The 27922-nt window shown below is 34.2% G+C and overlaps 1 protein-coding gene across 3 annotated transcripts; it reads right to left on the minus strand.

Annotated features, from left to right (window-relative positions):
* Nucleotides 1-4610: 4610 nt before the first annotated feature.
* On the minus strand, nucleotides 4611-27882 carry LOC140793371 (elongation factor Ts, mitochondrial). 3 transcript variants are annotated; one of them, XR_012109945.1, is made up of 10 exons: nucleotides 27534-27880; nucleotides 17122-17429; nucleotides 16855-17027; nucleotides 16364-16453; nucleotides 14338-14512; nucleotides 10100-10284; nucleotides 6990-7115; nucleotides 6486-6574; nucleotides 5193-5319; nucleotides 4611-4969 (listed from the first exon to the last, which is right to left on the minus strand). XR_012109945.1 is itself a non-coding variant. In XM_073144813.1 (9 exons), the coding sequence occupies exons 2-9, from the start codon at nucleotides 17408-17410 to the stop codon at nucleotides 5274-5276; spliced, it is 1173 nt and encodes a 390-aa protein (XP_073000914.1). In that variant the 5' UTR covers nucleotides 17411-17429; nucleotides 27534-27882; the 3' UTR covers nucleotides 5021-5273. The 3 variants fall into 3 exon arrangements, 2 of the variants coding, with proteins under 2 accessions (XP_073000914.1, XP_073000915.1); XM_073144813.1 differs by lacking the exon at nucleotides 4611-4969 and having other exon boundaries at nucleotides 5021-5319; nucleotides 27534-27882; XM_073144814.1 differs by lacking the exons at nucleotides 4611-4969; nucleotides 16855-17027; nucleotides 17122-17429; nucleotides 27534-27880 and adding an exon at nucleotides 16525-16705 and having other exon boundaries at nucleotides 5021-5319.
* Nucleotides 27883-27922: the final 40 nt, after the last annotated feature.

Below are 27922 nucleotides of genomic sequence, written 5' to 3' on the forward strand. Positions count from 1 at the left end.
GTTAATTAAACTTATTTAAACTCCTAGATGAACTTAACTGCACTAATAAAATTAAAAAAATAAATATACTTAACTAATCTAAAAATACTAACCCAAAAACTCCATTCTTCTCAACATATCAAATCCAACAAAAAATAAAACGGTTTTCTTTTTTTTTCTTTTTCACTTTTTCTACTTGTGTTAACCGAGTCAAATGTTGCTCCACCGTCCGATCCAAACGGTCAAGATGATGATACGATTCGATCTATATTGGCTCCACGTGTGATATTGGGTTTATAGGAATTAGCCTATTTATCTAATTGAGCATGTAGAAGCAATAAAATCAATTTTTGTCATGGTGCATTTGAACGCATGTATCACGTTCGCATCGACAGAGGACGGAAATGCCGCGTTCGAACGCACCGCGGCAAAAGTGTGGGTTTTGTAAGGGATTGTTAGGGTTGTTTGAAATGTTTAAGTTAATTAAAGAGTTCTTAGGGTGAACCTCTATATATATGCGGATGAAATCTTAATTGATGTCTTATCTTGTTATTGGAATTGACTTTAGTCTTATCTTCTTCTCTATTTGACTCTTGGCGCCCTCTCCCACCTCCTTTTTTCCACTGCCTAAGTCTTTGGTCGGCCTCTATCCCCCACAAAGCCACTAATGAAGTTGTTAACATTTTTCTTAAGAAAAAAATTAATAATTTTCAAAGTCAAATTTCAAAATAATTATCCCAACATGCCAATATTTACTAATGTAAATATAAACCAAACAACTATTATTAGAACTATCAAATTATCGTAATGCCTCTGTTAACTTTATCCCATAGCTTGTGTGACAGTAAATCTTCTGCTCATGTTTTGAGATGAACGAGATGTTATTTTATGACCATATACTTGAGAGGAGGTACATAATGATAGAAATATATTAGATAAGATTTGAGACTTGGCTTTATGTAAGAGGATGGTAGAAGATATATAGAGATATAGCATCATGTTGTAACATTGATGACTATATTGATAGAAGATAGATGCAATGTTTGATATATTTTTTTAAGATTTATTTTTGTCGAGAAATCTTGCTAAGAGTCTCATTTCAAAGTTTGTTTTTTTACATGTTCTTAAGTTTGGATTGGAAACGTTACATTTTTGCATTAGTTTAGGCATAGGTGGAGGGGAAGTGATATAAATACAAGTATAGAGAAATAGTTTGATTTCGGGCATCATTTAAAGTGGACCACGTCAAACATGCATGCATGCATGCATGCATGCACTACGTGGGAACACCGTATGCTATAAATATATAAAAATATCCACTAAATTATATATCATATATATATATCCTGCTATAATTTTCAAACTAGTTAGTACCGATACATAATGTAAGTTATGATATTAGAGATAGAAGTATTTGGTCAAATTATAAAATAAATAAAAAATTATATCCCATGACTTCATAGTGATTTCTTTTTCGGTTGTTTTACATGTTATTTTTTCCGTCATTTTTACGGTTCAAAATGATAGCCGAGACAAATTAGAAAAAGGAAAAGAGAAAACACTAAGAATATTATCTTTGAAGAAAAGAAAATTTGCACAAAAAATATAGTTAACTTTTAATTCTTTTACTCATCTATTTTTTATTTTCTTTGGTATTTTCTTTGTTGATTAAACAAGACACTAAATTAAAAAAGAAAAAGAAAAAAAGAAAAAGAAAAGAGAAGACACCAAGAATATCATCTTTGATTCAATAAATGAGAGACTTTTTTCTTGAGGAAAAGAAAAAGACTAAAAAGTCTAAAAAGTTAGGTGGTAATGTGCAAAATAATTTTGGGGGGTCCAGTGGGCTTTGTAATATTGTTTATAAGGCGAGGGCAATTTAGTCCACGTAAAAGTTCCTTCCCGGTAATCTAATTCCCTCATTTTGTCGGGAAAAGTGAGCAACTGTCAGTGAGATTCTCGCGGACTCGATGCCTCTCAGACCAATTTCTCCCGTCCCCAAATAAGAAGGGACCACGTGGCAGTACGGAGAATAGGAACACGAACCAGGGGCACTCTGGGTATTTCATGAGGAAGCCGGAGAGTGGGTGGGTCCCACCTCTCGTGCTATTCGCACGCCGCCTGCGCCACCGCCTGCGCTTTAACGAACTTTTGGGCGGTACTTAAAGCGGTAGCAGTTGGCATCTCTCCTCGGCAGTTGATCGGCGATCCTTAATAAAGATTCCCTTCTACATCGGTCATCAGTCTTTTCTTTTCTTTTATTTTTTTTCCAAAATTTAAATCTATTATTATTATTATTATTTTCAGGTTGATTCATTAACATTTTATTTATGCATTCCTCTCAATAGTTATTCTTATATTTATTTGTATTTTTAAATAATAATATAATAATAATTTTAATGTGATTTAAAGTGAAAAAAAAGGTGTGCTGATTTATATAAAATTACTATGAATACTCTTTGATTTGCTATAAAATAAATTAATGAGATAAATTTTAACGTTAAACTAGTAATTACGTTAATATGTGATATAAAATATAATTTTAATGAATAATATTTATATTATAGAATTGGGTTATTCTGGTGTTTCTCTAGAATAATGGGTTGTATTCTAAAATAAGAAAAAAGTTATTCACTTATATGCCACTCTAATGACTGATATTTGTATATATATTTTTCAAAACATATGGTACTTGTGTAGATATCCTTCTTATAATTGCCTTTTTCAAGTCAAATCTAAATAATTTAATACCCTTAACTAGGAGAATAATAAATTTTATCCTATTAAATTTAAATTATGTAAATTTTAATAAGGGATTTTAAAAGGGTATATATATATATATATATGTGCACACAAAATTATTCTTTTATATTTTAAAGGAATAGGTGAGTTTTGAAAGTAATTGGTTTTAGTTAGTTTGATGCCCTAACTAATGAATTGCTATCATACCTACTAAAACCTTATACGACAGCTCAACTTCAAAGCTCTCACCTCGGTTGGCTTTCTCCTCATGTTCTATTTTATTTTCCCCCCCTTTTTAATCTCTAACCTCACTTTCTTTGTAAATTCTTCCATTTAATCTCATAATTATGTATGTTCCATTATTTCTCAAAAGAAAATTTTCTTATATGACAGCTTAATATCATATACTAAGATCAGTCTCGTGCAACTAAATAATTCTAAATCAATAAAAAAGAAAAAGAAAGAAGAAGCGTAGAATTGCAATTCGATAATGAGGAGTCCATTTCTACTAATTAGAAAATTGAATGACTTTTTACTATAAATCTTCGGAAATATCTCACTCTTTAATGATATAAATGAAAATTATTAAACGAACATCTGTCCACAAAATTTCTCTGCTCTTTCCTCTAAAATAAGGGTTAAATGATATGTATAAGGCTTAAAATTGATCACTTGTGAGTCGCTTGCATATCATTTTTTTTAAAATCTAGATGATAACTAAACGCAACGAGCATTTTGAAGGTTTTTCATAGCTAAGGGAGTTAATTTATTAAGAAAAAAAAATCGGTCTATATGAAAATAGGTAATAGTTTGTGTTTTTGTTTAAGCTAATATGACATTGGATGTTGATATTTAATACTAACATTAGGTTTGGAAATCATTAGATATATTCCAACTCGGGTGTGTACATAATTGGGATCCAAATATAATAAGCTCCAACTTTTTTATTAATTAAACCAAGTTCTTTGTTTAATAATCTTTCTTTCAGCTAAACAAGATGCTTAATGATTATTGTGATTATGATTTCTTGTGACTGCTTGATTCATACTTAAAGCTCTGCTTATTGATGACTAATCGCCTACTTTTGTTCTATAATAGTCAAAATGATCCAAATGAGTATAGATCACATGCTTTCATCTCAATAGGGCATGAGATAAGCAAAAGGAATAGTAATTAAATTGAAAAACTCTTGAGTACATCATTAGTCATGACAATGATACATAATTTCCTATAGCTTAATCAAAGTAGAGAACATGGTGAGAGTATAAATTAAAAGGTGAGATGCCTTCCTCAAAAGAGAGCAGGCCAAAGGAGATTCTTAGAAAAAGGATGGCATATTAGGAAGGTCAAGAGATTATCTTCTAGTGGAAAAGGAGGATCATGGCTGTTACTGAGCATGTTCTTCAATTAAATAAACATCAACTTTGTGGTGTTTAAACAAGCAATATTTCTCCAAACAAGAAAAAGCAGCAGCAAATATCCACATTGGTGGTATCAAAGTGGTGTTTTCTAAAGAGAAATTCAAACTTTAATAGTATTCCAATTAAACTGAAGTCTGCTAAGATTCAAACTCAGACAATACTAGTACAAACATCAACCATTTTAACCTTCTGAGCAAAATCTCATTTTGTTTTTATTAATTCTCCCAACAATGAAAGAGTTATCAAAAATAGCCCCAGGGGTATCAGACGCAAAAGTAATGCGTTTTGAAAGGCATAGATGCAAATGAAAAATTTACAACAGTCAGTATGCACACAAAAGGAAATTGGAGGGTATACATGCAAAAACCCTAATAATTTACATACCTGAAATATCCACAGGCTACTTACAGCTTACTACTTTAATGTCAAAGAAGTAAAGAATTTAACTGCAACTTTATTGTCAAAGAATTAAAGAATTCAACTGCAACTTTATTGTCAAAGAACTTAAAGACTTCAACTGCAACTTTATTGTCAGAGTTAAAAGACTTCAACTGCAAGAGTCTTCAAGCAGGTGGATAAAGGAGCCACATGCATTGGCTACATTACCTCTACTTTTCAAATGTTCACATGAACAAGCTTCTAATAGTAGTGTGATATAGAGTTTTATTATAGTCCTTCTAACACTTTGTTTATGATCATCTGGCTAAGTTACCACCAGAAACACTCCACCTGCTCATGTGATTGATCTCTTCATGAGCTGTACTCAAAGACCCCAAATGGGTATCATGACAATTGACCTTAAATTTTTATACCGAATGAGTCAAAACCTGCAATCGCAATAACTAGTATCCGAATCATCTCAAAATAAGGAAAAAAAATTATGTAAGGCTCATTTTTAGAAATTTATAGATAATCATATTTCGTACAGAAAACAGTTTATTCCTGCAAAATTTATCTCATTTGATTACACTGATTGAAACACAAAACTAAGCATGATGTAGACAGTAGAACCAGGCAACCAAGTACAAGTGTTTAATAAATCTAATGCACCTGCAAAGAGAAGCATCCTTCGCAGGTATAAAATTGGGGGTATACTCTCAAGATAATATCCATCACATATTCCCAGAAAACTTATGCAGCATTCACTACATTTCGAGGTGCCTCAGAGACATCAAGCCTGCAAAATCATTGCATCATCTTCAGTATTTCAAAAGTGATTAAAAATGTCACAATACATAAAGGATAAGTGATTAAACCTTAAGGCGAAGACGAATATGTGAGCCTATATAATCTACATAGGGGTGTAAACGAGCCGAGCCTGAGCGAGCCGGCTATGGCTCAGGCTCGGCTCGAAATGACTTTCGAGTCTTCTAATTCTGCTCAAGCTCAGCTCAGCTTAACTCGAGCTGGGCCAGACCGAGCCCGAGCCGAGCCCAAGCCTATTATCAAGCCCTCGTCTCCTCTCTCTCTCGCTTCTCACCACTCAAGTTACTACCCAACCCACGGCCCGCAATGGTAGAGCAGAAGAATCGATGGACGTGGGAGTTGCGCAGGTTCGAACCGAGAAGGCACGAGGAGTTTCGCACTCGTCTCCGCCATCAGGAGACTCCCCGTCCCGCCGCTGTCGCCCGTTCTGCTCTCCGAGACCTCAGCTTCCTTGATCTCGTGACGCCAGAGATCAGGACGCTGGATGGTGGAGGAGGAGAGGGGTTGACGGTGGGGAAGGAGGAGGAGGGTCGACCGTGGGGAAGGAGGAGGAGGGTCGACCGTGGGGAAGAAGGAGGGTCGACCGTGGGAAAGAAGGAGGAGGGTCGACGTGAGGAAAGAGGAGGGTCGACGTGAGGAAAGAGGAGGGTCGACGGTGGGGAAGAAGGATTAGTTTTGGTGGCTTTGAGAATTTGAGATTTGAGCGATGGAGGTTGTTGGGATTTGTTGAGATTTGGAATTTTTTAAGATTTAGGGTTTGATGAGTTTATATACTGAGCCTATCGAGCCGAGCATGAGCGAGCCAGCTCCAGCTCAAGCTCGGCTCAGCTTGGGCTCGGCTCAGCTTTGACCGAGTCGATCCGGACTCGAGCTTCAACCGAGCCAAGCCCGAGCCGCTCGTCAAGCTTGACAGCCCTAAATCTACATAATCATCTCTGCTGGCAACTTATTTAGATACTGCAGTCCCCTCTACCCTTCATTCTCAGCTAGTTAATAATTCATAAAAAGCAGATATATTAACCTATATGTCTAAAGGTTTTAGGTGGCAAATGTAAATTTCAGATGCAATAGTAATATTCTTCTCACAACCAACTATCTCTGGTATAGCAGTTTTGTAAATTAACCAACATAATTTACCTCTGAATTCCTTCTCCAATCTCCATCCTGAGGAAGTTACCAATCTTTACACAAGAGCCGATTTCTTTAGATAACTCATTCAACACCGTCTGCAGGAAATATCACGAGAATCAATACCGTGTGATAATTTCTACCATAAGAACCCCTAATAAAGTATCTATAACAAAAAGTGAGTTAACACAGAATCCAAAAAGAAAATTAAAAGGCACTAAAATTGGAAGCTGCAGAAACATTATAAAACAACAAGAGATCTATCTTCGAAAAACTTAGAATTATAAATGGCATAATAGTGCACAAGGCTCTCACTACTGTAGGGTCTAGGGAGGAAAGATATATGCACCTTTACCCTTATTACTGAAGGGGTTGTCTCTAACTAAACATCATGACATCTTAGATGCAAGAAAAAAAACATTACCAACTGATGCCCTCGAACACGAGATAACAAATAATAATAATAATGGAAAGTACAGGGCACAGACCAAATAGAAGTTGCCTCTCAAATACCTTGACATTAATACTGTCATTCACAACAAACTTTTGCTCCAACAACACAACTTCTTCAAAATACTTCCTCAAACGACCTTCCACCATTTTTTCAATGGCCATTTGGGATTTCCCTGAACTTTCGGCCTGGTAAAGAATTAAAGAAGAAAGAAGGAAAGTTAGAAACAGCCCTAATATTAGAAAACATACACGTAAGGAGACGCATGCTTGCTTATGTTCTCATTAGAAGAGCATAAACAACAGTAATTTAACATAACCTAACTTTTAGTTCCCTGGGCAAGGTTTCCTCGATCAATGTTGTTGGGTGGGAATGTGGGATGAAGAATGATGAATTTGGTTCCTATTCATTTCATTAAGGAAATAGAACAGCCCTCTTGTATTTGGATTCCGGAATGTCCTCCAGTGGAGCATTACTCATGTGAGGTAAGTAATAAAGTAATGTAATTTACATACTTACATACCACAATGTGTCCAAATGTGTAGTAGTTACCTTGAACAAAGAATTCAACAGCTACCTCTTTTGTAGCATACCCTCCAGTTGACAAAATATGAACAGGAGAGGGCTAGTACTCATGAATACAATCACGAATCAACTTACAAATTAGTGAACAGATTTAGTAGGTCATCAGATGACGAAGTTAAGCTATCTAAGTCAAATAGTTCAACTGACTCTGTAGTTACAAGGTCAAAGAAAGTAAGATACACAAGGAATAACTAATAGCTTGACCTTAGTTGTCTTACCGTCTTTTGTGCTGACTTCTCTCCATGTACTCTCAACCTATCCCAGATATTGACCATTATCCGTCCAACAGTGAGTTCAATCACCCTCATTAGGTGCTAGCCACCGTCGAATAATGAACAAGTAGTTTTGCAAATTTTGTCACAACTTAATGATGCAAGAGGTAGGATTTTTGTTTGGGGTGCAGGGTGGGGGCTGGTGGTGGGGTTTAAATGGGTGTGGGTGCACACATTATCTCTCCTACATGCTAGAAGTACATTAATTTGTGGCATGTGAGTACTTAAACAAGCCATGAGCTACATATATATCCTTAGATTAAAAGGCCCAAACTCTAGCTAATAATAGCCCCAGTATCACGATGAAACATATTTAATAATGCTAGCCTTGACGCTTGACAAGTAAAACATAATCCATAAGCATTATAGCAAATAATTGACTCAATTTTTGTAAGTAAAACATGATCCATGAGCATTATACCAAATACTTGACTCAATTTTCTAAGTAAAACATAGTCCATAAGCAATATGCCAAATATTCTCAACAAATAAGTTTGAACCTTGAAGAGCAAAACGAAAAAAAAGTGAAAGATAATTATTAAGAGATATCTGTGTGATTTTTAGTTTTTAAAATTTAAACAACTATGGAGAATGAAAATACGAGGACAAATATTAAAAAAAAAATCCAAAAATACTTGTTTGAAATAAGAAGATAGAAAAATAATGGCTATCATTTCAAATCACATGAGTGTAGTGACATTTGAGAACTATTTGTCTTCCCCCGCAAAATATCATAGACCCAAGCTTCTACCAAGAAAAACCAAATACTTCAAAAAATTTCGCCACACCTTATCGGATACGGTATTCCTCGAGTGCTTCACGAATACAAGTTAAGTACATCCTTTACATATCCTTTTTTTTTCAAATTAAAAGTATAAAAAGTTACTCTGAGATACTGTCAGGATATTTTTTAGACTTTATAGAGTTCAAAGACAACTCAGATTAGATGTTTTCTACTAGGTTAGGAAGGTTCTCTTTGCGACAAAACTGATCCTTGATGTTACTTTATTGTGCATGATCTATGAATTTGAAGGGAAACAATATTAGGAATTCATGCTACAGATGCATAACCAACTCATGGGTAATAGATCAATATCTTTGCTCTTAATATAAGAATCTAACAATTTGTTATACATGATTAGCTTTATCACTGGATAAGTTAAAGATATGCTTAGAGATACACTACCACAAGTAGTAGTAGTAGTTATAATAATAATAAAAAAATAATAACCTTAATTTAATATAATACAAGCATGCACATGTATATATATTCTTTTTGTTTGTAATATATGAGTATATCTATATATATATATACACCCTACATATCCTTTGCGTATTTGTATCCTTTTTTTCTAAGACTTGTAGTATCCACGTATTCATATTGTGTCATATCTGTTCTATGCTTTAAGCTTTCTACAGATTAATGTTATCTATAAAAGAAGTCCTCAGCTTTTCCATTTAGATTACACTGAAACCTTAAACAAGTTATCCACCAGGCCAGATTTCTAGAGCTCGACTCAACAATAATGCAGCATTATTAGTATCAGGAAACAAAAAAAAGCCTTTTAGGCACAATAAATTGCATTCACTTGCACAGACGCAAACCCCCTACTATCTAGATTAATTTTGGGCAAAACACTTTGCAAACTAAGATCAGTTTACATATCCTGTCACCTCAGTTCATTGCTATTTGTACTTTTCTTCCCCTTATGTCATCTTCAACCTGATTTATCGTCCACTCATGCAAAGTACATCTGTAAGGAAAATGAGTGAACCAATCTAGTTCTATATCTACCCTGTCGAACACAAATAAAAAGATCAAAGTTCCTATTTCAATATTCAGTAACTTTTTTAATAAGAAAACTCATTTGAAGGAGTTACGAAAAGAGTAGTTCATAATGCTATGAGGAATAGGTTGCAGCAATGTGAAGACTAGCATACTGTGGATAAAATGAACCCAAAAGGTATCGCTGATTTACAAATAGAAGGTACACCTTAGGCTTAGGAAAACTTTCACCCTATTATATCTATAAGGACTATCAAGTGTGCAAACAAATGCCTTCATCCAAAGCAATTATCTACAAATGGTTTAGGGTAATTAGAAGCTTCAGAAGCATATGATCCTAAACTTTCAGTTCACCTTTTCCACTAAACAAGATAGTGGGAATATATTGATGAATTAAAATAATTACATGTTGCATGTGTTTACAGTTCTTAGTTCTGACAAGGCTATCTCTAAATGTGTGAAATTTATTTTCTTTTATATGCCAAGTATATAACAAATTTTTTCATCCTAAGTTCCCAACGTTAATCACCTGAGATTTATTTATGTCACGCTCGCTCTGGATTGCTTCATCAGGAACAAGTTCCTTTGACAAGAACAATGGCTTTGAGGCCACTATGTGCATTGCTATTGAAGAGCCAACACGCTGGAGAGCATCAAGTGAAGCATTTCTATCATCTACCTCAAGGGTAAGCAACCCAGCAATACGGCCCAATCCTGAAGAAACAAAAATTAAGGTCACATGACAAATATTGTTTAAAAGCAACGTACAGAACTGAAATGCAATAAAGCCTTACACCTTAGTTAGAGATAGAACTAGATAACAGGAGGTACGAAGACCAATAGTAAGACAAATAGAAATACAAAAATTGAACCATGATAAGTCACAATTTTCAGTATGATAGGAATGGAGGTCTAACCACTCCATTATAGTTCACTTATTGGAGGAGACAGCAGCAGATGGCTTGTGGAGGAGGATAATCAGCTGAAGACTAGCCGGGTGTTCGAACACCAGTTCGTCTTTCGCCTGGCTCATACAAACAAGTCCATGATGTTTTTACCTGAGAGAAACTCTCCAATACATTTGAACGCCCGATGGCGAATACCTATGTTAATTTATTTATTTTTATGAGTTTGTGTTGGATTAGGATTTATTTTGGATTGTTTTCCTTCCCTAAGTGATTAGTCCGATTGGAAGACTATTTACAGGATGTTTTACTTGAGTTTAGCAAGCAATAAAGTATTTTCTTTTCTATCTCTTACCTCTCAAGTCTAGCCAGGGGGTTAGGGTTTCTTCTCTTTTTATCCATTATTTGATAGATCTATCGGGTCATATCCTATCACAGCATATGCATTCTTGCTAGGAGAGGTCCTATACTTATAGCAACAACTTTTAAATTAGAGTTTCTACTGTCAAGGAACTTGTACATTCCTTCTCTAAACTTCTGTTTACCTACAACTCTCCAACTTTTTCTTATGTTTAGCTACAAAACTATAATATAATATTTAAGCTTTATCAGAAAATATAAGGTCATAAGCAGCTCGTGGATCCAAATTATTTGGGGTTGCTATTCATTTGTTTGAGCTGAAGCTGCAAACATAACTCTACTCACCAATTCGACATGTAGATTTTTTTATATCAAAATTTTGGCATGATTTTATAGGAGATTGATTCTGGTTGCAGAAGTTCGTCAATTCTTCTGAGAGACTTCTCAAGTTTGACAGGTCCCATCTTAAGCAAGCCTGGAAAGAACTTGGATGATGATGTTGATGACAACGATAGTGATCTTAACTCTTCAGAAATAGATATGCATCACATATGAGATACATTAACAAGAGCTACTGTTACTTCAGGTAGCCTTCTTCTCAAATTAGCATTGACAAAGCAAAACTGCATCCTAAATAGTTGTCACATGCTTTCCTTAATCTTGTGGTACCGATACTCCAATAAAGCTTTACCTAAATCTCTACTGAACTAGACCAAAGTCCCTTCATGACAATGTTTAGCATCCTCAATTTGTGAGTATTGGACCTATTGGTTCACTTGATTTTTTGTATCTACCTTTTTCCTTGTTCTTCAAAGACACAATGCCCTTTCTTGCTCTTCTCATCCTTTTTCAAGCATTCTGCCTTAGTAACATTTATTAAAGAAATGAATACACAATTAGTTGTACACTTATTTCTACTCAGTTCCTTAAAAATCTTGGTACAAGGAATCGTATGGAGCAACAACATATCCTCTTGGCAAAGGTTCTGGCCCAACTGCCCATGCCCGTCTCGGCTCGAACTTAGTTTGGCCTCAACTCATTCCTAGCACGAATTGGCAATGGGCGGCATGGGTCAGCCCTTTGTCCACCCGTAGGCCCGACCCAAAAGCCCGGTTTGAGGCTTGGCCAGGAAACCTGCCCATAAGCCCAGCCCTTGCGCTCCTCTAATTCATCTCTCTCCCCTCTTCGAACCAAGGCAGAGCAGCTAGCTCCTGATGGGCCTTGATCTTACTTATCCAACAACTCAAATATCATCAGCTCACCCTAGCCGCCTACCTTAAAAAGGAGTTGAAGAATAAGGGGGAAAGTAATGAGCAACATAGATCTCTCATTTGCCAAGCAGGGAAGTAGAAGACGAAGCAAGGCATAACATGTAGGCTGAGAGAGAGCCTTTGAAAAGAGAAACCCCCATTGTGGTTTCTCATCGGCTACTAAAGTTGAGCGAGCTACCACTGAGCAACGAGAGAGGTCTGTTTTGTCGGGTCATGGCTCGCCTCTTCAATGTCACCACCACAGATCTCTTCAAATCCCGCGAACCCAAGCACCAGCACACAAAGTAGTCCAATAACTAAGATCCCAAGATCAAAGAGAGGAAAAAAAAATCTAGGGTTTAAAGAAGGCGACAAATCGGAAGAGAAGCAGTTGTAGAGGCTGAGAAGTATGACGAGAAGGACAAGAAGCGAGCAGAACATGAGAGCAAACACTAACAGCAAAGCACCTCCACCTCTACCGTTCCTGAGATCACTTACCTCCAGAGCTAATGAGGGTGCAGCCGTGCAGATGAGGAGATGGTGAGAGGAGATGGAATCTAGCTCTCAACGGCTCCCTAATCCCTACACCTTTCTCTCTCTACTCCAGAGACAGGCAAAAACGAAGATGGAGCCATGAAGGAATGAAGACGACCCGTTCAGCATCTCACCCAACCCACCCATTAAGCCCGACCTAACCTGTCTAATATGAGCCTGCTCTCTCACAGGCCAATAAGCGGTAATGGGCTAGACAATTTTAGTCCGGCGCAAACTTGACCTAGCCCACCCAATGATCACCTCTACCTCTTGGCCCCAACTTGTAAGTCAAAGGTCATGCTATCATGTGATAACCAAAGTTCACAATTTTACATCATCAAAAAAAGAGAGGTAGAAGGCACCGTAGCAAACAAGGCTCCCTCCATTACAGGGTCTAGGGGCACTAGGAGAGTAAGATATATGAAGTACCTCCATTATTGGAGAGGTGGTTTCCATGGCTTGAACCTTCCTCCACATGGAAGAAGGTAAAGAAAAATTAGATCTTATAACACCTAAACTTTGTTAATCTGCCTCTGCCTCACATAGTGACCAAGTGGACCAACTTTCCATACAAGGTAGATCCATCTTACATTAAAATAAGACAACAAAAAATATTTTGCCTATAAAAGGTATAGGAGATTGTTCCTTTCTTGTAAGTTCTTGTTGACATGGTGTAATATGTAAAATTTACAAAGTGGTACTAAATCTTCCAAAACATTAACAACTAATCATCTGAGTCCAAGCACAAATTCACTATTAACTTAAAAGTTAAAACACACTTCAAAATGAATAGCCTCACAAGTCCCAATTCGGACACTAATATATGAACTATCAACTAAATTGTGACATGCATATCCTTTTCCTCAATTATAAAATTCAACATTAATGTCGGGGAGTAGTTTGCTTCCAACTGCTGGTTGATATATCTAACTACAAGTTTGAGAATTATAAATATATAAAGAAATGACACATTTATTACAAACAATAAGCAACCAAACATTTGGCTTGTGAAGAATAAACTACTCACTAAACATTTACTCCACAGCAACTGATAGTATGTCTACTGTCTAGTGTATTGGTATAGCTTTTGGTGTCTAACCAATAGCACAAAATATCAGAAAAGAAAAGTTAAGATGTCCTTACCTCAACTTATGTCTCATTCTCCCCCCAGATCTAGGTTTGCATAAATTTACCCATACACAATTGGTTTTTGCGAAGAAGCACCAACTAGTTTCCTTTGGGAACATGGTTTGCTATCTCAACTAGACTAAAAAAACAAATCGCCATCTTCTGGAACCATTTTCAATGTTGACAGAACTCCTCTGAGATAGCCATATATACTGTTACTTAAATTGGCTAGGTAACACTGCCAATAGTTGATACCTTCCAATAGTGTTAATCATAGCTAAATAACATGCTCTGAAAATCCATATATGCTTTGAATAACAGCATCCAGAAGGTCATAAAACAAGGTAAATATATTGTTATAAAAATTTTAATGACAAGAAGGTCAACTAACAAACAATCTGCACCATCCAGACTGATTAGTCATAAATATATGAGGTCCAATTGGTAGGAACAAGGAAAATGTTAGATATGCTATATAAGTCCACAGCAAGACAATAAAAATTTTCTTTGGGTGTGAATCTTGGTCTATTCAGATGGAAAACACTAATCAACTTGCCCAACATTGTTACCACAATAAATAATGGAATTACCTGGCTGAGGACAATTATGAAGATAAGATGAGACAACACCATGCGAAGTTGTAGACAACACGAAACCTCTCCTGAATTTCACGTTCTCCCCAACCATGGCAGAAACTTCTGTAACTGCTCCTTGCACATTTGTCTCTCCACTAAGTTTTGGATGGTCCAATTTGATATTCAAGTTCTGCAAATTGGAATAACCTCTGTTAAAACTTCCTGCATTTACACTAAGAAATAAGGATGGACTAAAAAATAAGCAACTTTTATTTTGGATGATCTAGTGTATAAAGGATGACTAGATTTATTTTACGGTCTTTTGTGTGTATACCACTCTAAAGCCCTTATTTGCATGCATGCCCCTCTAAATCGATATTTGCATGTATTCCCACAAAAACCTTGTTTTTGCATTTATACTCCTCAAAATCATTGCTTTTAGCATGTGTATCCTAGGGTTATCCTTAGAAAATAGAAACAAAATAATCAAAATTCATTCTCTCTTTCGCTTGCATGTAACCCCACAAATTGTAGAATGAAGGTACGCGCAAATAAGAAAAGGCACATCTAGAAGATGGAGGGAGATTCTTGCAAGAAAAGGGACATTTAGAGTGCAAAGACGTCTAAAGGAATTAATTTCAATCTTCAATTTACCATAGAATCCCTGAATAGTGCTAATGAAGAAAGAAAAAGGAAAGAAATAAGAAAAGGAATAAAAAGAGGGGCTAGTACATTTCAGCCAAGTTTTTAAGCCGTTTATGCAAGTATTGTGGTTTGCAATTGGGATAAAATGAAGCAAGTTTCCTTATAATGTTACCCTACACCTCTTTAGAGATATACCACTTTAGAGATAGCCAGCTACATGAAGAAGTAGCCCATAGTGATAAGAAAGATAATGATGAAAAACCTAAATGTGGGAAAATAATCAAAGCAATATAACTCCTTTACAGGCATTAATATATGATGGAATCCAATGCAAACCGGATCAAATCGGATCACATTAAGGAGACATTGGGCTCGATGGATCAAGTCTAGTTATTTTATTTATTCTGCTAATGTGGTTTACTTAGAATCTAAGTAGGTTAAAGTTTTTTTAATTAGCTAAGTTCAGTTCAGTTAATAGGCGCAATTTTAGAAAAATATTCAGAAGATATTTATACGACATCCAAATATTATGAAACCACTTGGATAAAATCGGTAAAATCATGATCTACAACTTTCATATTCAAAGTTTATTCAAATTCGGACTCAATCTATGGCAAATCGAAGAGCAAACCCGATGCTGAATTTGTTTCGTATTTCTGGACATGTTTTCTTTATATTTGGAATCTTTAGGGGTCTTTCGGACGTGAGCTAGCTTATAAATATGTGTCTCGGCAGCCCCTTTTTGATTAAACATTGATTATTTTGAGGATTATTTGTCTTTGTCTTCATCTCTCTCGCTCTCCTTCTCTTACGTTCAACTAACTCTAAGTTTTGGCTGATCTAGCTTCAATCATTTAGTAAACTACATCCTTTGCCCAAATCTCCTCCACCAGTGCATTCTTCTCATCGATTTAGACTACTCCCACACCCAAATCTGCCACCGATTTCATATTCTACGGCTTGCCCTAACCTAACTATACATAAATTCCAAAATTGAAGTCTAGATCGATTGAACCCCAATACATTCTTAATTTGTTTTGCCTAGGTGCCCGTCTTAGTGAACTTTATCATGTTTTACTTTACCTTGATATTCCAGACCAGTTGTCTTAGATGCTGATAGCTTTTTGGATTACAATGGTCTATTATGGTTACTGCTTATTAGTGGACTGCAACAAATTATTATTGATTTTATGTATTAATGTTAACTTTTCTTTAATATTTTTTTGGTTTATTTGATCATTTCTAAACTGCAGATTCTGGGATTTCCACTTGGACACCACCAAGTGCCTGGGCAACAAGTGGCACTTTGCCTGCTCATTTATGCCTACAATCTTAAAAATCTTGTGAGTAATTAAGTGAAAACAATAAAAGACCAGTGAATCTGGATATGTTGTACCTCCAGGTATTCAGGTCCAAAAGGAAAAGCTGCTTGAATATGTTCAACAGGACGTTCAACTGATAAAGCAGTCCTGGCCAAAGATGAAGCCTGCAAAATAAAGAAAGATGAGCAAAAATCTAAGATCGCAGGAAATCTAATAGAGTGAGAAATACGCTTACCTGTGCCACAATAGCAAACAAGAATCTAGTGTCTTTTGGAAGCATGAGTTGGAAAAGAAGTTACATGTAAATAAGCTCTTCCTCTCAGAAACATGGCTGATATTAAATGAAGCAAAAGCAAGAAGGCAGAGAAAGAATGCACAATGAAGAACAACAATTACTATTACTACTGCAACAACAATTGTTACTACTTGGTGTTAGTTAAAAGCAAAAGTTAAAATCTCCTAGAAAAGCAGTCCGGCAATGTTAAAATTCAAATTTATGACTAAATAAAATATGCAGAAGAAAGACTTTATAACTTATTAAGATCATAAAGAGTCCATTACCAACCAGGTGTTGGAACACTTCATTCCTCGCAACAAAGTCTGTTTCGCAGTTAAGTTCAATGACAACAGCCCTTTTATCATCTTGTGCGACTGCAAGTAAACCCTCAGCAGCAATCCGTGACGACTTCTTTCCAGCAAGCACCACACCTCTCTTTCTCAGGTCCTTCAGTGCAGCCTCTGTATTAAGCCACTAATCAGTACGGAACTGGGCATTTAAGGATCTACATAAAGACTCACAACATGATCAAATTAAAAATATATATAAATTTACCAATATCCCAATTGCAACCAACTAGAGCAAATTTGACATCTTTTATAGGAGCACTTGTACGCTCCCTAAGCTGTCTAATTAGATTCATCTGCTCCGAGGCTGAAATATCGGTACTAAATCTTCTAGAGAACACTGAACGCAGAGGATCCCGGTGTTCCATCCATTTAACTTCAGATAATTGATCAGCTCCATATGCCCGACAGAAGAAATCATTCTTAGGTTGCCTACGAGCATTCAGTTCCTTAATTAGGAACCGTATGGGTCTCCTGGCACCTTGACGAAAAGCCATTCTTGAAAAGAACACCACTCTAACATGATAAGAGTGATTACAGTTAGTATGCTAGACCATTGAGTTCCATCTTAGAGCAAGTAAATTATCATGCTTAGAGCAAAAAAAAAAAGAAAAGAAAATGAAACATAATCATAAAAGAAGATGAAATTGGAGTAAAATCATTAGTAGATAACTCAAAGATCGCCCCATAGTAAAAGCAAAAATCGGAGCTTTTCATGAGCGGCGTTGAGGAAACAAAGAAGAAGAGAGACAACCGTCTCTAATATCAACAATCCTCAAAAGGAGAAGGAGAAGAAGCTCAGACAAAAGAACAAAGACATTAATATCACTAGCATCAACAAATCGTTGAGAAAACTTGAACCTTCCACAGATACAAAAGAAGAAGAGAGAATTTACCGACACTTGAAATAATCAATTAAAACCCTAAACCCTACGAAATCCACCTTGTTTCCGCTGCTTTAACGTCGCGCAGATCGAGCGAGGGAGAGAGGGAGGATTTTAGATTCGGGGTTTGGTTGATGAACCCGATGGTCGTGTCCCGGGTTCGGACCGGGTTTAGTTTCGGAAACCCGGACCCGGCAGAGGGCATACCTCGTCAACGGGCGGGTTGAGTCGGGTCAGATCAGATCAAAGTGTTTGGATAGATTTTCCTGGGGTATAAAGACTGTTTGTCACCTCCCCTATCCTATCTTGATAGCCTTTAATAAACAGTAGGTTTTTGAATTTATCACTCAGACCCATCTTTGGTTTGCTTTGCAAGTGCAATATTTTTTATTAGCTCACATAGTTAATTTCATATTTGGGCCGAGTTCACCGATGTCTTGTACAAGTAATTTGATCCAATCGGGTATGACAACTCCCATGCTATGCTCGGCAAGGTGTGCCAAAAGATGTTGGATGGTGGCCTACGTGGAAGAGTTCGAGCACATCCATAGCCGATGTGATCCACCATGGTCTGATATTTATCGATAGAGCGCCTTTTTATCGAGTATTCGCGGTGATATCCAAGCCAACGTCAAGACCTTTAGGCAAAGCACCGTGGAGGAGATGGTGGAGGACGTGTTGCTAATGGAGGAGAAGCATTAAGAGCTGAGGTTGCACCAATGGATTGGTTGGGACACGCGCCAAGCTAACTAGCCGAGTGCGCCCGCTAAATTTTTCCTTCCAAATTTGTATTTCTGTAATTTAGTGCATCATTAATGTTAATGAGACACTATAATATAGAGAGAAGTAGTCTCATATTCTTTTTCTTCTTGTTGTTCTACTACTACTTCTTATATCTCTTAATTATTTTCTTTCTCTTTTTCTTATACAAGTATCTTTAATCACTTTTTAATTAATAAAGTAATAGACTAATCAGAAATAGTGGTGAGGTAGTTAGAATTATTTATTTAATAATTTGTTTGACTTGCTAATAAGTATGCGAATCCGTTTAGCTATTTATGAATTTCGTAGTTAATTTATAAATTTCACAGTTATATTTATAAATTTTGCAGTTAAATATTAGCAACAAAAAGAAGAACAAAAGAAATAGCTTTGTTTCCTCTAAAACATAACTTAATCTATGTTGCTAAAATAACCAAAAGCTATAAGCAATCTTTCAAAAATAGAGAATTGCTTAATTAAAATTGTTTGATTTTCTCTAAAAATACTTAATCTACACTGCGAATAAGTTGTAATATCTAATTATGGATCTATAAAGTATTTCTAAAAATTTGAATAGGGTAATATCTATTTCACTCATGTTCATTCCCCTTTTTTATCTGATCGTATTTAATAGTCAATTTACAAATTTTATAAATTAATTACGAATTTTGTAAAAAATTATGAATTACAATCAGAATTTTATATTTAATTTATGAAATTCATAGTTAACTTATGAGTTACGATAATTAGGAAACAAAGGGCTCTACTAGGTTTCTACTTTCTATTATATAGAAAGGGACGCAAATGCAATGGAGAAATTTTATTGATAATTGAAACGATATATAGTGGATTTGAGCTTACACTTTATATAGGGACTCAAGTTTTTCTAAATAAATTTACTTGTATAGATCATAATAAAATAAACAATTGCATACCTTGCAAATGTAAGCTTATAGTTGAATTTTCGTATATCAATATTTTCAAGCATATTTGCCTATTTTGATGTTGCTACATTAATTGTGTGTTAATTGAAGTTCTTGGCTTGTCAATCAAAGATACTATACTATTTTGTTAGATGTTGTGCTCAAGAGGAAGGAGAGAGAGAAAGAAAGAATGGAAATTAACTTTTTTGATACCTAACTTATCTTGCAACTATAGATGAGATATATATACAGCTCCGAGAGTTTGTTACAACTAACTTGAATGTAACCTCTAACTAACTAACTTAACTGACAGTGATATGACGTCTAACTAACTAGGCTTAACTAATAGTGAGTTAACTCACTTAATACATCTTAATATTTCCCTTTAAGGTGGCTCATAAATATCTTTAACAATCATTTTGTATAACAAAGGAAAGAATATAAGGAAGAGGTTTAGTAAAGATGTCAGCAAGTTGATATTGAGATCAATCGACAAGAGTTTTATGAGGCTAGAAGCAACTTTGTTATACATAAAATAGCAATTAATCTCTATATGCTTTGTCCTCTCATAGAAGAAAGGATTAGATGCAATATGAATGCTAGCTTGATTATCACATAATAAAATAACTGGAAAAGGCACTTCTACTTGAACATCTTTAATTAGCTGTTGAAGCTAAGTGATTTCACTAGCAGTGGGAGATAAAGCCCTATATTTAATTTTAGCTGTAGGTAGAGATACCGTTGTTTACTTCTTGGCTTCCAGAAAATAAAGAAATCTCCAAAAGATCTTCGAGTATCAAGATAGGAGCCCCAATCAACATTAGAAAATGCTCAAAGTTGTAAAAAAGAAAGAAGAGGAAAAAAAAAAGCCCTTGATTAGAATTGTTCTTCAAGTATCGAAAGATATGATAATGAATTACTTGAAGATGAGGTAATATAGGCTTAGATAAGAATTGAGTTAATTTGCGAACAACAAAGGTTATATCTGGTCTGGACAAGGTCAAATAGAGAAGACGACCAACTAGTCTTCTATAGTGAGATATGTTAGTAAGTGGATCATCATCAGTGGCACTTAGAAGCACTTTAGGATCCATTGAAATAATAGTATGTTTATAGGCTAAGTATTCAGTATTCTCAAGTAATTGCAAAGTATAGTAGCGCTGAGAGAGTACAAGACTTTGCTAAAATACTGTAATTTCAAAGCCTAAAAAAGTACTTAAGACAACCTAAGTCCTTCAGCTTGAACTTAGTTTGAAGAAATTGTTTTAGGGCAAAAATAGCATAAGGATTGGGACTAATGATGATTATATCATCCACATATATAAGTAGAGCAACAAATGAAGAACCAGTCCCTTTGGTGAATAGAGAATAGTTTGACTTGGGTTGCACAAAACCAAAAGTTAGCAAAGCTTGAGAAAAAGAGTGTCATTGCTTTCAAGTTTGTTTAAAACCATAAATTGATTTATTAAACTTGCAAACTAGCTTCTCTCCCTGTTTAAGATGCTCCCTCTAACTGGTATAAACAAGATGAAGATCCATATAAACTTTTTCGAAGATATCACAACTGAAAAAAAATATTATTGATATCGAGCTGAGCAAGGTGCCATTTTTGAGAAGCAACAAGAACAAGTAAAATTTTAACAATTACTAGTTTTGCAATGAGAAAAAATGTCTCAACAAAATCCAATCATTCTTGTTATGTAATTATGGTTTGAATTGAAATGAAATATTCAGATAAAATTTCGATGAGAGTTAGAAAGACCATATAAAACATAGTTGGAGATTTGATATTTCATACCAAAAGTAAAAATTGCTAAGCTCGTAAATAATGATAATCTCTTAGATAAAAAGGTAGCTTGGTGTCACACCCTTCCTAGAGATATGACATGCTACGTAACCTCAGAAAATAATCCTAAAAAATATGAGCCAATAAAAGCAAAATTTATTATAACTAGAATAAAGTCAAAGATTTTAATTTAAAAATTAATCTAACTAAAATAATATTTAAATAATTCATAAGGTTCAACAATTACTAATCTGACATGAAAAGAAAATCTAAATAACTAGAACTAATCCAAAGACTCCTAATGTTGAGGATTTCAATCTTGAGCTTGGTCTCCAGAGTCAAAACTTTAAATTATTCTAATCTGCTCCTAAAAAATAGATGTTTAATGAACTTGATGCTCAAGTAATCTTACTCTATCCATGAATATATCTAACGACAAAAAAAATCAACAAGTGATAAATATAACATAATACACAATGAATGGTAACTTATATATAACAATTTTGTCAAAATAAATATATTCTTCAGAATTTTTTCAAAATGCATGAATTATGAATATTGCAATAACTTGCAAATATGAACAAATCACTTTGAAAATAGAATCTTGTATACTCGACAAAACTGATAAAATATCATATTTTCTTTTAAATGGGTATTCTAACCTGTGGCCACATCGCAATATCTAGTCACTATTAGGATAGCGCCCGAAAATTTTCTAGATAGCCAATCCATCTAGGGTCACAATGGATATTATGCATTGTCCTACCGACTTTTCCACTAGCTATTGTGTAAGGTTAAAATCACTGGAACGAAAATCCTAAAATCTTTTCTCTAATTTCGCCAAAGTCACTTGATAGCATACCGCAATGTTACATTCTAAGAATCTTTTTCTAGTACTTATATCTCAAAATAAGTTCCAAATCAAATCATGATCATACATTTCTAGATTCATAATTTTTATCAAAAATTCATTATTCATAAATTAAATAATGCATATATGACAATACATTTTGAATCAAATAATTTAAAATTCATATACCACTAATATCATGATCAACTTTTATATCCTATTTACATAAAAACAACATAGGGTAAAGATCTAAAATCCAATCTATCTCGTTATTTAAAAGAGATTATTCTAAAAATAAATTTCTAAATCTTAATCACAAATACTAATAGTAAATAAATATTTATATGAACCAAAAAAATTTAATGAACCAATAAAATACAATCATGAAAGTCTAATTAGCACTATTTTTAATGAATCAATAAATATACTTAAAAGAAGAGATCATAGAGATTTAAACATCTTTAAACAAATTTTATCTAATGAAAGAAAATTACTACTAATTTTGTTGGATTATAAAACAAAATATGAATGAGAAAATTTGATTTGATGCTTATCCAAATAAATTCTGATTTTTAAAATTTTCTTTAAAAATCACTGTTTCCGAAGTCATTTTTCTTCCCTTCTATTGACTTTACTATTGCTGCTACAATACCGTGTGTACTGTAGCCGTAGACATCTTCTCTTTTTTTTAAAAAAAAAATCTCATTTTCTTTTCTTTCTCTTTCACCTCCCTTTTCCTTCTTTCTCCGTTCTTCTCTTTTCTCCTCCTTTCTTCTTTCTTCTCCTTCCTTTGTTGCACTCCTTTGCCGCTGATGCTAAAGTCCGTCACCTCTACTGAAGTCCGTCGCCGACGCCAAAATTCACCGCTGCCGAAGTTTGCCGCCGACTAAGTCGGTACTCTCTTTCTCTCTAAAGTTTAGGGTTTTTTCTTCTTTATATTTTTTTATTGCCTAGTGTATATATAAGGAGATAAATTCTAAAGAGATATGGGTATAATTTTTTTTTTCTATTTCCTAATAAAATTCTTAGATTGATTAAGGATAAGTGCATTATCACTCTCATCGTTATTATATGTCTTTATTTATTTATCTATTTATTATTTTATTTTATTCTTGGTTATACACTTGGTAACTTTGGTAGTTTTTCGAACAGGAAATTCTAGATCAATGACATTATGATATTGATCATTCATAGAAGGGTTATCAATTGGAGAAGGATTTGAAAAATTAGAAGTATGTGCAGTAAGAGAATCATTATCTTGAGCTACTACAAAATTTTTAGAAAAATCAAATTTCTGAGCCGATGAAGTATCAGTAGAATCCAAAGAGGAATGTCGCAACACTAAATTTAAAAAATGATCCATAAACTAATATGAAGCTGGCGCTGTGTAAAAGGAAAAAACTTCTTCATAAAAGATAACATCCCGAGAGACAAATACTTGTTTAAAAACCAAATCATATAGTTTATATCCTTTCATACTAGACATATATCTAATAAATACACAAACCTTGGCTCGAGGTTGTAATTTAGTTTTGTGTGTATTTAAAGTTGAGATAAAGGCTAGACATCCAAAAATTCAGAACATGAAGTAATTTGGAGAGGTATTGTATAAAAGATTATATGGAGTATTGTGTTTGAGCAAAAAGGAAGAAGTTTTGTTTATCAAATAAGCAGCTGTGAGTGTTAATATTTTCTTTCCATAATTGAATTTTGTTGGGGCATTACAATACAAAAAAACTGATGTAAAACTTCTCTTTCACTAAAAGAAATTAGTGAATAATAATTCAGGAGCATTATTAAATCCGAAGACTTTGATTTTTGCATTAAATTGGGTTAAAATTATATTAAAAAAACTTAGGTATTATAGGAGCAACATCAGACTTGTGTTTAAAAGAGAAACCCAAGTATATCTTGTGTAATCATCCACTAAAGTAATATGTGTTGTTTGGCTAGAGGGCAAATATAGCAATGATCAATTTTATTAGTTTAAAAACATCACACTACAGTTGGTTTTTAAAACTATTAAAGTTTCTTGAATGAAATATGACCAAGTCTATTATGCCAGATATAGGTTGAGAGATTATTGACATATTCTCGAAAATTGAATTCAAACTTTTAGTGTTTAGAACATAAAAATTTTCAACTTCATCACCCATGCTAATCATCTTCTTGGTATTGAAATCTCAGATAACAAAATATTCAGGCATAAAATTGATAGTAAGATGAGATCCAGTGATTAAAGTACTCATAGAAATTAAATTAAACTTGAAGTAAGGGACAAACAAAAATCTTTAAGTAATAGTGTAGAATTTAATCAAACATCACCAGATAATTAGATTGGAATTTGAGTATTATTAGGTAAAGTAATTGTGGCATGCTGGATTTTCTTCAAAGAAATAAAGACACTTGTGACAAATATGTGTCTAGTAGCACCATATTCAACTATCCAAAATTGATTGGATGAAAAAATATAATTCAAAGATACAAAAGAACATATACATGTAAGATAGGTTTTATGAGAAGTATCTTGATCACTATTGATTTTAGTAGAAGTATTGAGATGATTGGAGAGCATAGATATTAACTATTGATGTTGAGTAGAGTTGAGATTTTGAACAAAACCTCTAAAAAAATTAGATTGATCATCCTTGCCTTCAGCAGCAAAAATCTGATGAACAACAATATTAGAGGCATATCTAGATTTTGGTTTGTAACCCGAAGAATATCCATGTATCTTGTAACACTTGTCAATAATATGTCCACGAAATTTACAATGTGTGCAATATAAATGATCTTTCCTTTGGCCTTTATAGCTATTATAATTAAAATTCTAATCATTAGAATTTGCATTAGAAGACTAGTAGACTTATTGAAATCAGATTTGACCGTAAATGTCATATTACTAATAGAATTATTATTAAAATGAGCTAAATCAGAAAATTTTCTCCGATGTTCTTTTCAGAAATCAAAGAGAAAACTTTATTTGATAGAAGGGAGGATCCGTGAGTAGCAACTATCCTCTGATTTGAGAAAAAGACTCATGAAGTCCCATAAGAAAGAACATGATACATGATATATTCTATTTGATAATAAGAATTCAGATTCGTAACACCTTTACAAGTGCACTTTCCATAATTACAAACAAGTCTATAATTGCTCAATTTTTTCCATATATTTTCCAGTTTTGTGAAATAAATACCAACAAAATTTTGATCTTGATGTAGCTTTATTAACTCTTGCTTTAATTGGAAAATTTTAGGACCATCACATTGTTGAAAAACGTTCATTTAGATCTTGCCAGATTTTATGTGCAGAGGAAAAAAATAACGCTAGCAGAAATTTCGTTTGATGTTGAGTTCAGAACCCAAGAAATAACAACATTGTTATTTTTTATCCAAGAATTAATATGATCTATATTAGTACCTTTAGGTTTTCTGATAGATCCATTTACAAATCTCAGTTTGCTTTTCACTGAAAAAGTGATCAACATCGCATGGCTCTAGAAGGCATAATTTTATCTAATAAGCTATTATAAGAGAAGAACTAATACAAGACTATTAGAGTGATGAAGATAGTATAGATTTGATGACTCTTCAATGTCAGATATACTTAAATTGTTTGTAGCAAGAGGATTATTCATGGAAGCTAAAGAATATTTCGCCATAGAAAAAATATCAAGAATAATCAATAAATCGATCAAAAATCACAACAAATAAGATGGTTTGTTCTTATACCATGTTGAGCTCAAGAGGAGAGAGAGATAATGGAAATTAGCTTTTCCATTACTTATCTCATCTTGTAACTGTAGATGAGATATCTCATCTAGCTCCAAGAGTTTGTACAACTACCTTGAGTCTGACCTCTAACTAGCTTAATTGACAGTGATCTGATGTCTAACTATTTGACTTAACTAAAAGTGAGTTAATTCACCTAATACATCTTAACATTGAAAAAGAAATTAAGCGGATGCTAAGAAAGAGAGTGGTGAAGTCTTCCACCTTTGTCCCAGGCTCCCGACTCTAATACTATTTAATTTTTAAAATGCCAATTTTGCCATACAAAAGCTTAATCTAAAATTTTAAATTTTGTTAGTATCATTTGTTAAATAATTTAGTTAGTTAAACTGAGTATATAATTAGTTTTTAATAAAAATATTACCATTGGAAAGCTCTAAGTGAGATCTTTAAAATGAGTCTAATATTAAATTATTTAAGTTATTTAATATTTTTTATTTTTATTTTGTGTAATATAATTTCGATGCATATAATTAAAGAAATAGTGATTTAAAATTATTTCTAAAACTATTAAATATTAGCCTTATTATAAAGATGTTGATGAGAGTTTTCTAATAATATATTTTTATTAAAAAAATAATATCAAGATGACATATTAAATGATTTATAATATATATATATATATTATATTAATTAAATAATAAATATAGAGTTCGATCCATTGGAGTGAACATGGCCGTTAGCTCTATAACATAGAGCCCTCCTTCCGGATGCGCCAACTAATTCCAACTCACTAGGGCAGAAGGAAGCAATTTTTGGGCCATTAGGGTAACCCTACACTAGAGTAATAAGAGAAACTTTTGCCTTTTGGCCCTGGCTTTGTGATGGCATGAACAGGTAAGGATCCTTGTACCTAATATCTACAAGAACTTATAGAAGATTGCTCAAGCTTATCTTCAGTTAAGCATTGAAGATAAGCTTGAGCAGCAGTACTAGATATCCATGTATCATCCATTTATTGAGTATAATGGAACACCAGTAGATTTAAACAACCTAATATCTACAAGAACTTATAGAAGATTGCTCAAGCTTATCTTCAGTTAAGCATTGAAGATAAGCTTGAGCAGCAGTACTAGTTTTATACTTATAGAAGATTTATACAACCTAATATCCATTTCAGTATAAGCTGTTTTATACTAAGTATATTACTAAACAATAAATTATCTCAGTACTAGTTTACTAATATCTATTTCTCTATTATTTTTCTTCTTCTTTTCCATCAAATATTACTCTTATTATCATTTCAAAATGTAACTTAGTCAGACTATCTTTACACCACCGTATCGGTTTACAAATTACAACTAGACGATATAATAATCTAAATCAGTATAAGCTCTCTCATTAAAAATTAGCATAACTAAACTAGTACCCCAAGTAAAGTACATGACAGTACTAAATTAAAATGAAACCAAACTATAGGAGGTTAAACTGCAATTTACCTTTGTTCTTATACCGGGTGTGCACCTATGCAATATATAATTCCGAGAAATTGGCAGACAGGTTAGTTTCTCAAACTAGTAAGTAGAGAAATCATGCCTAATTCAGAAAGATTAAACTGCCCTTAACATTAAAATGATATAGAAAGTATAATACTACAAACGAGTAAGTAGAGAAATCATACCTCTTGCCGGTCGATGGAGGAGGATGACGCGGCGGCTTAGAGAAGGAATGGTGAGGCTACGAGCGGCAACGGCTTGGAGAAGGGAGGTGAGGCGACGACGCGACGACGACGGCTTGGAGAAGGGAGGTGAGGCTGACAACGCGTCGGCGACGGCTTGGAGAAGAAATGGTGAGGTGAGGCTACGATGGCTTGGAGAAGGGAGGTGAGGCGACGGCTTAGAGAAGGAATGGTGAGGTTACGACGCGGCGACGACGCCTTGGAGGAGGAAGGTGAGGCGGAGCTTCGCGGGAGGAGAACGATGCAGCAGCCGACAGGAGTTTTGGTCTTTTGGAGAAGGAAAGTGAGATTTGGGGATTAGGGTTTTATTATTCACTTTTATACCGAGCCTA

Source organism: Typha latifolia, chromosome 8, assembly GCF_019914945.1.
Source record: "Typha latifolia isolate L0001 chromosome 8, TyphaL0001v2, whole genome shotgun sequence".
NCBI lineage: Eukaryota > Viridiplantae > Streptophyta > Magnoliopsida > Poales > Typhaceae > Typha > Typha latifolia.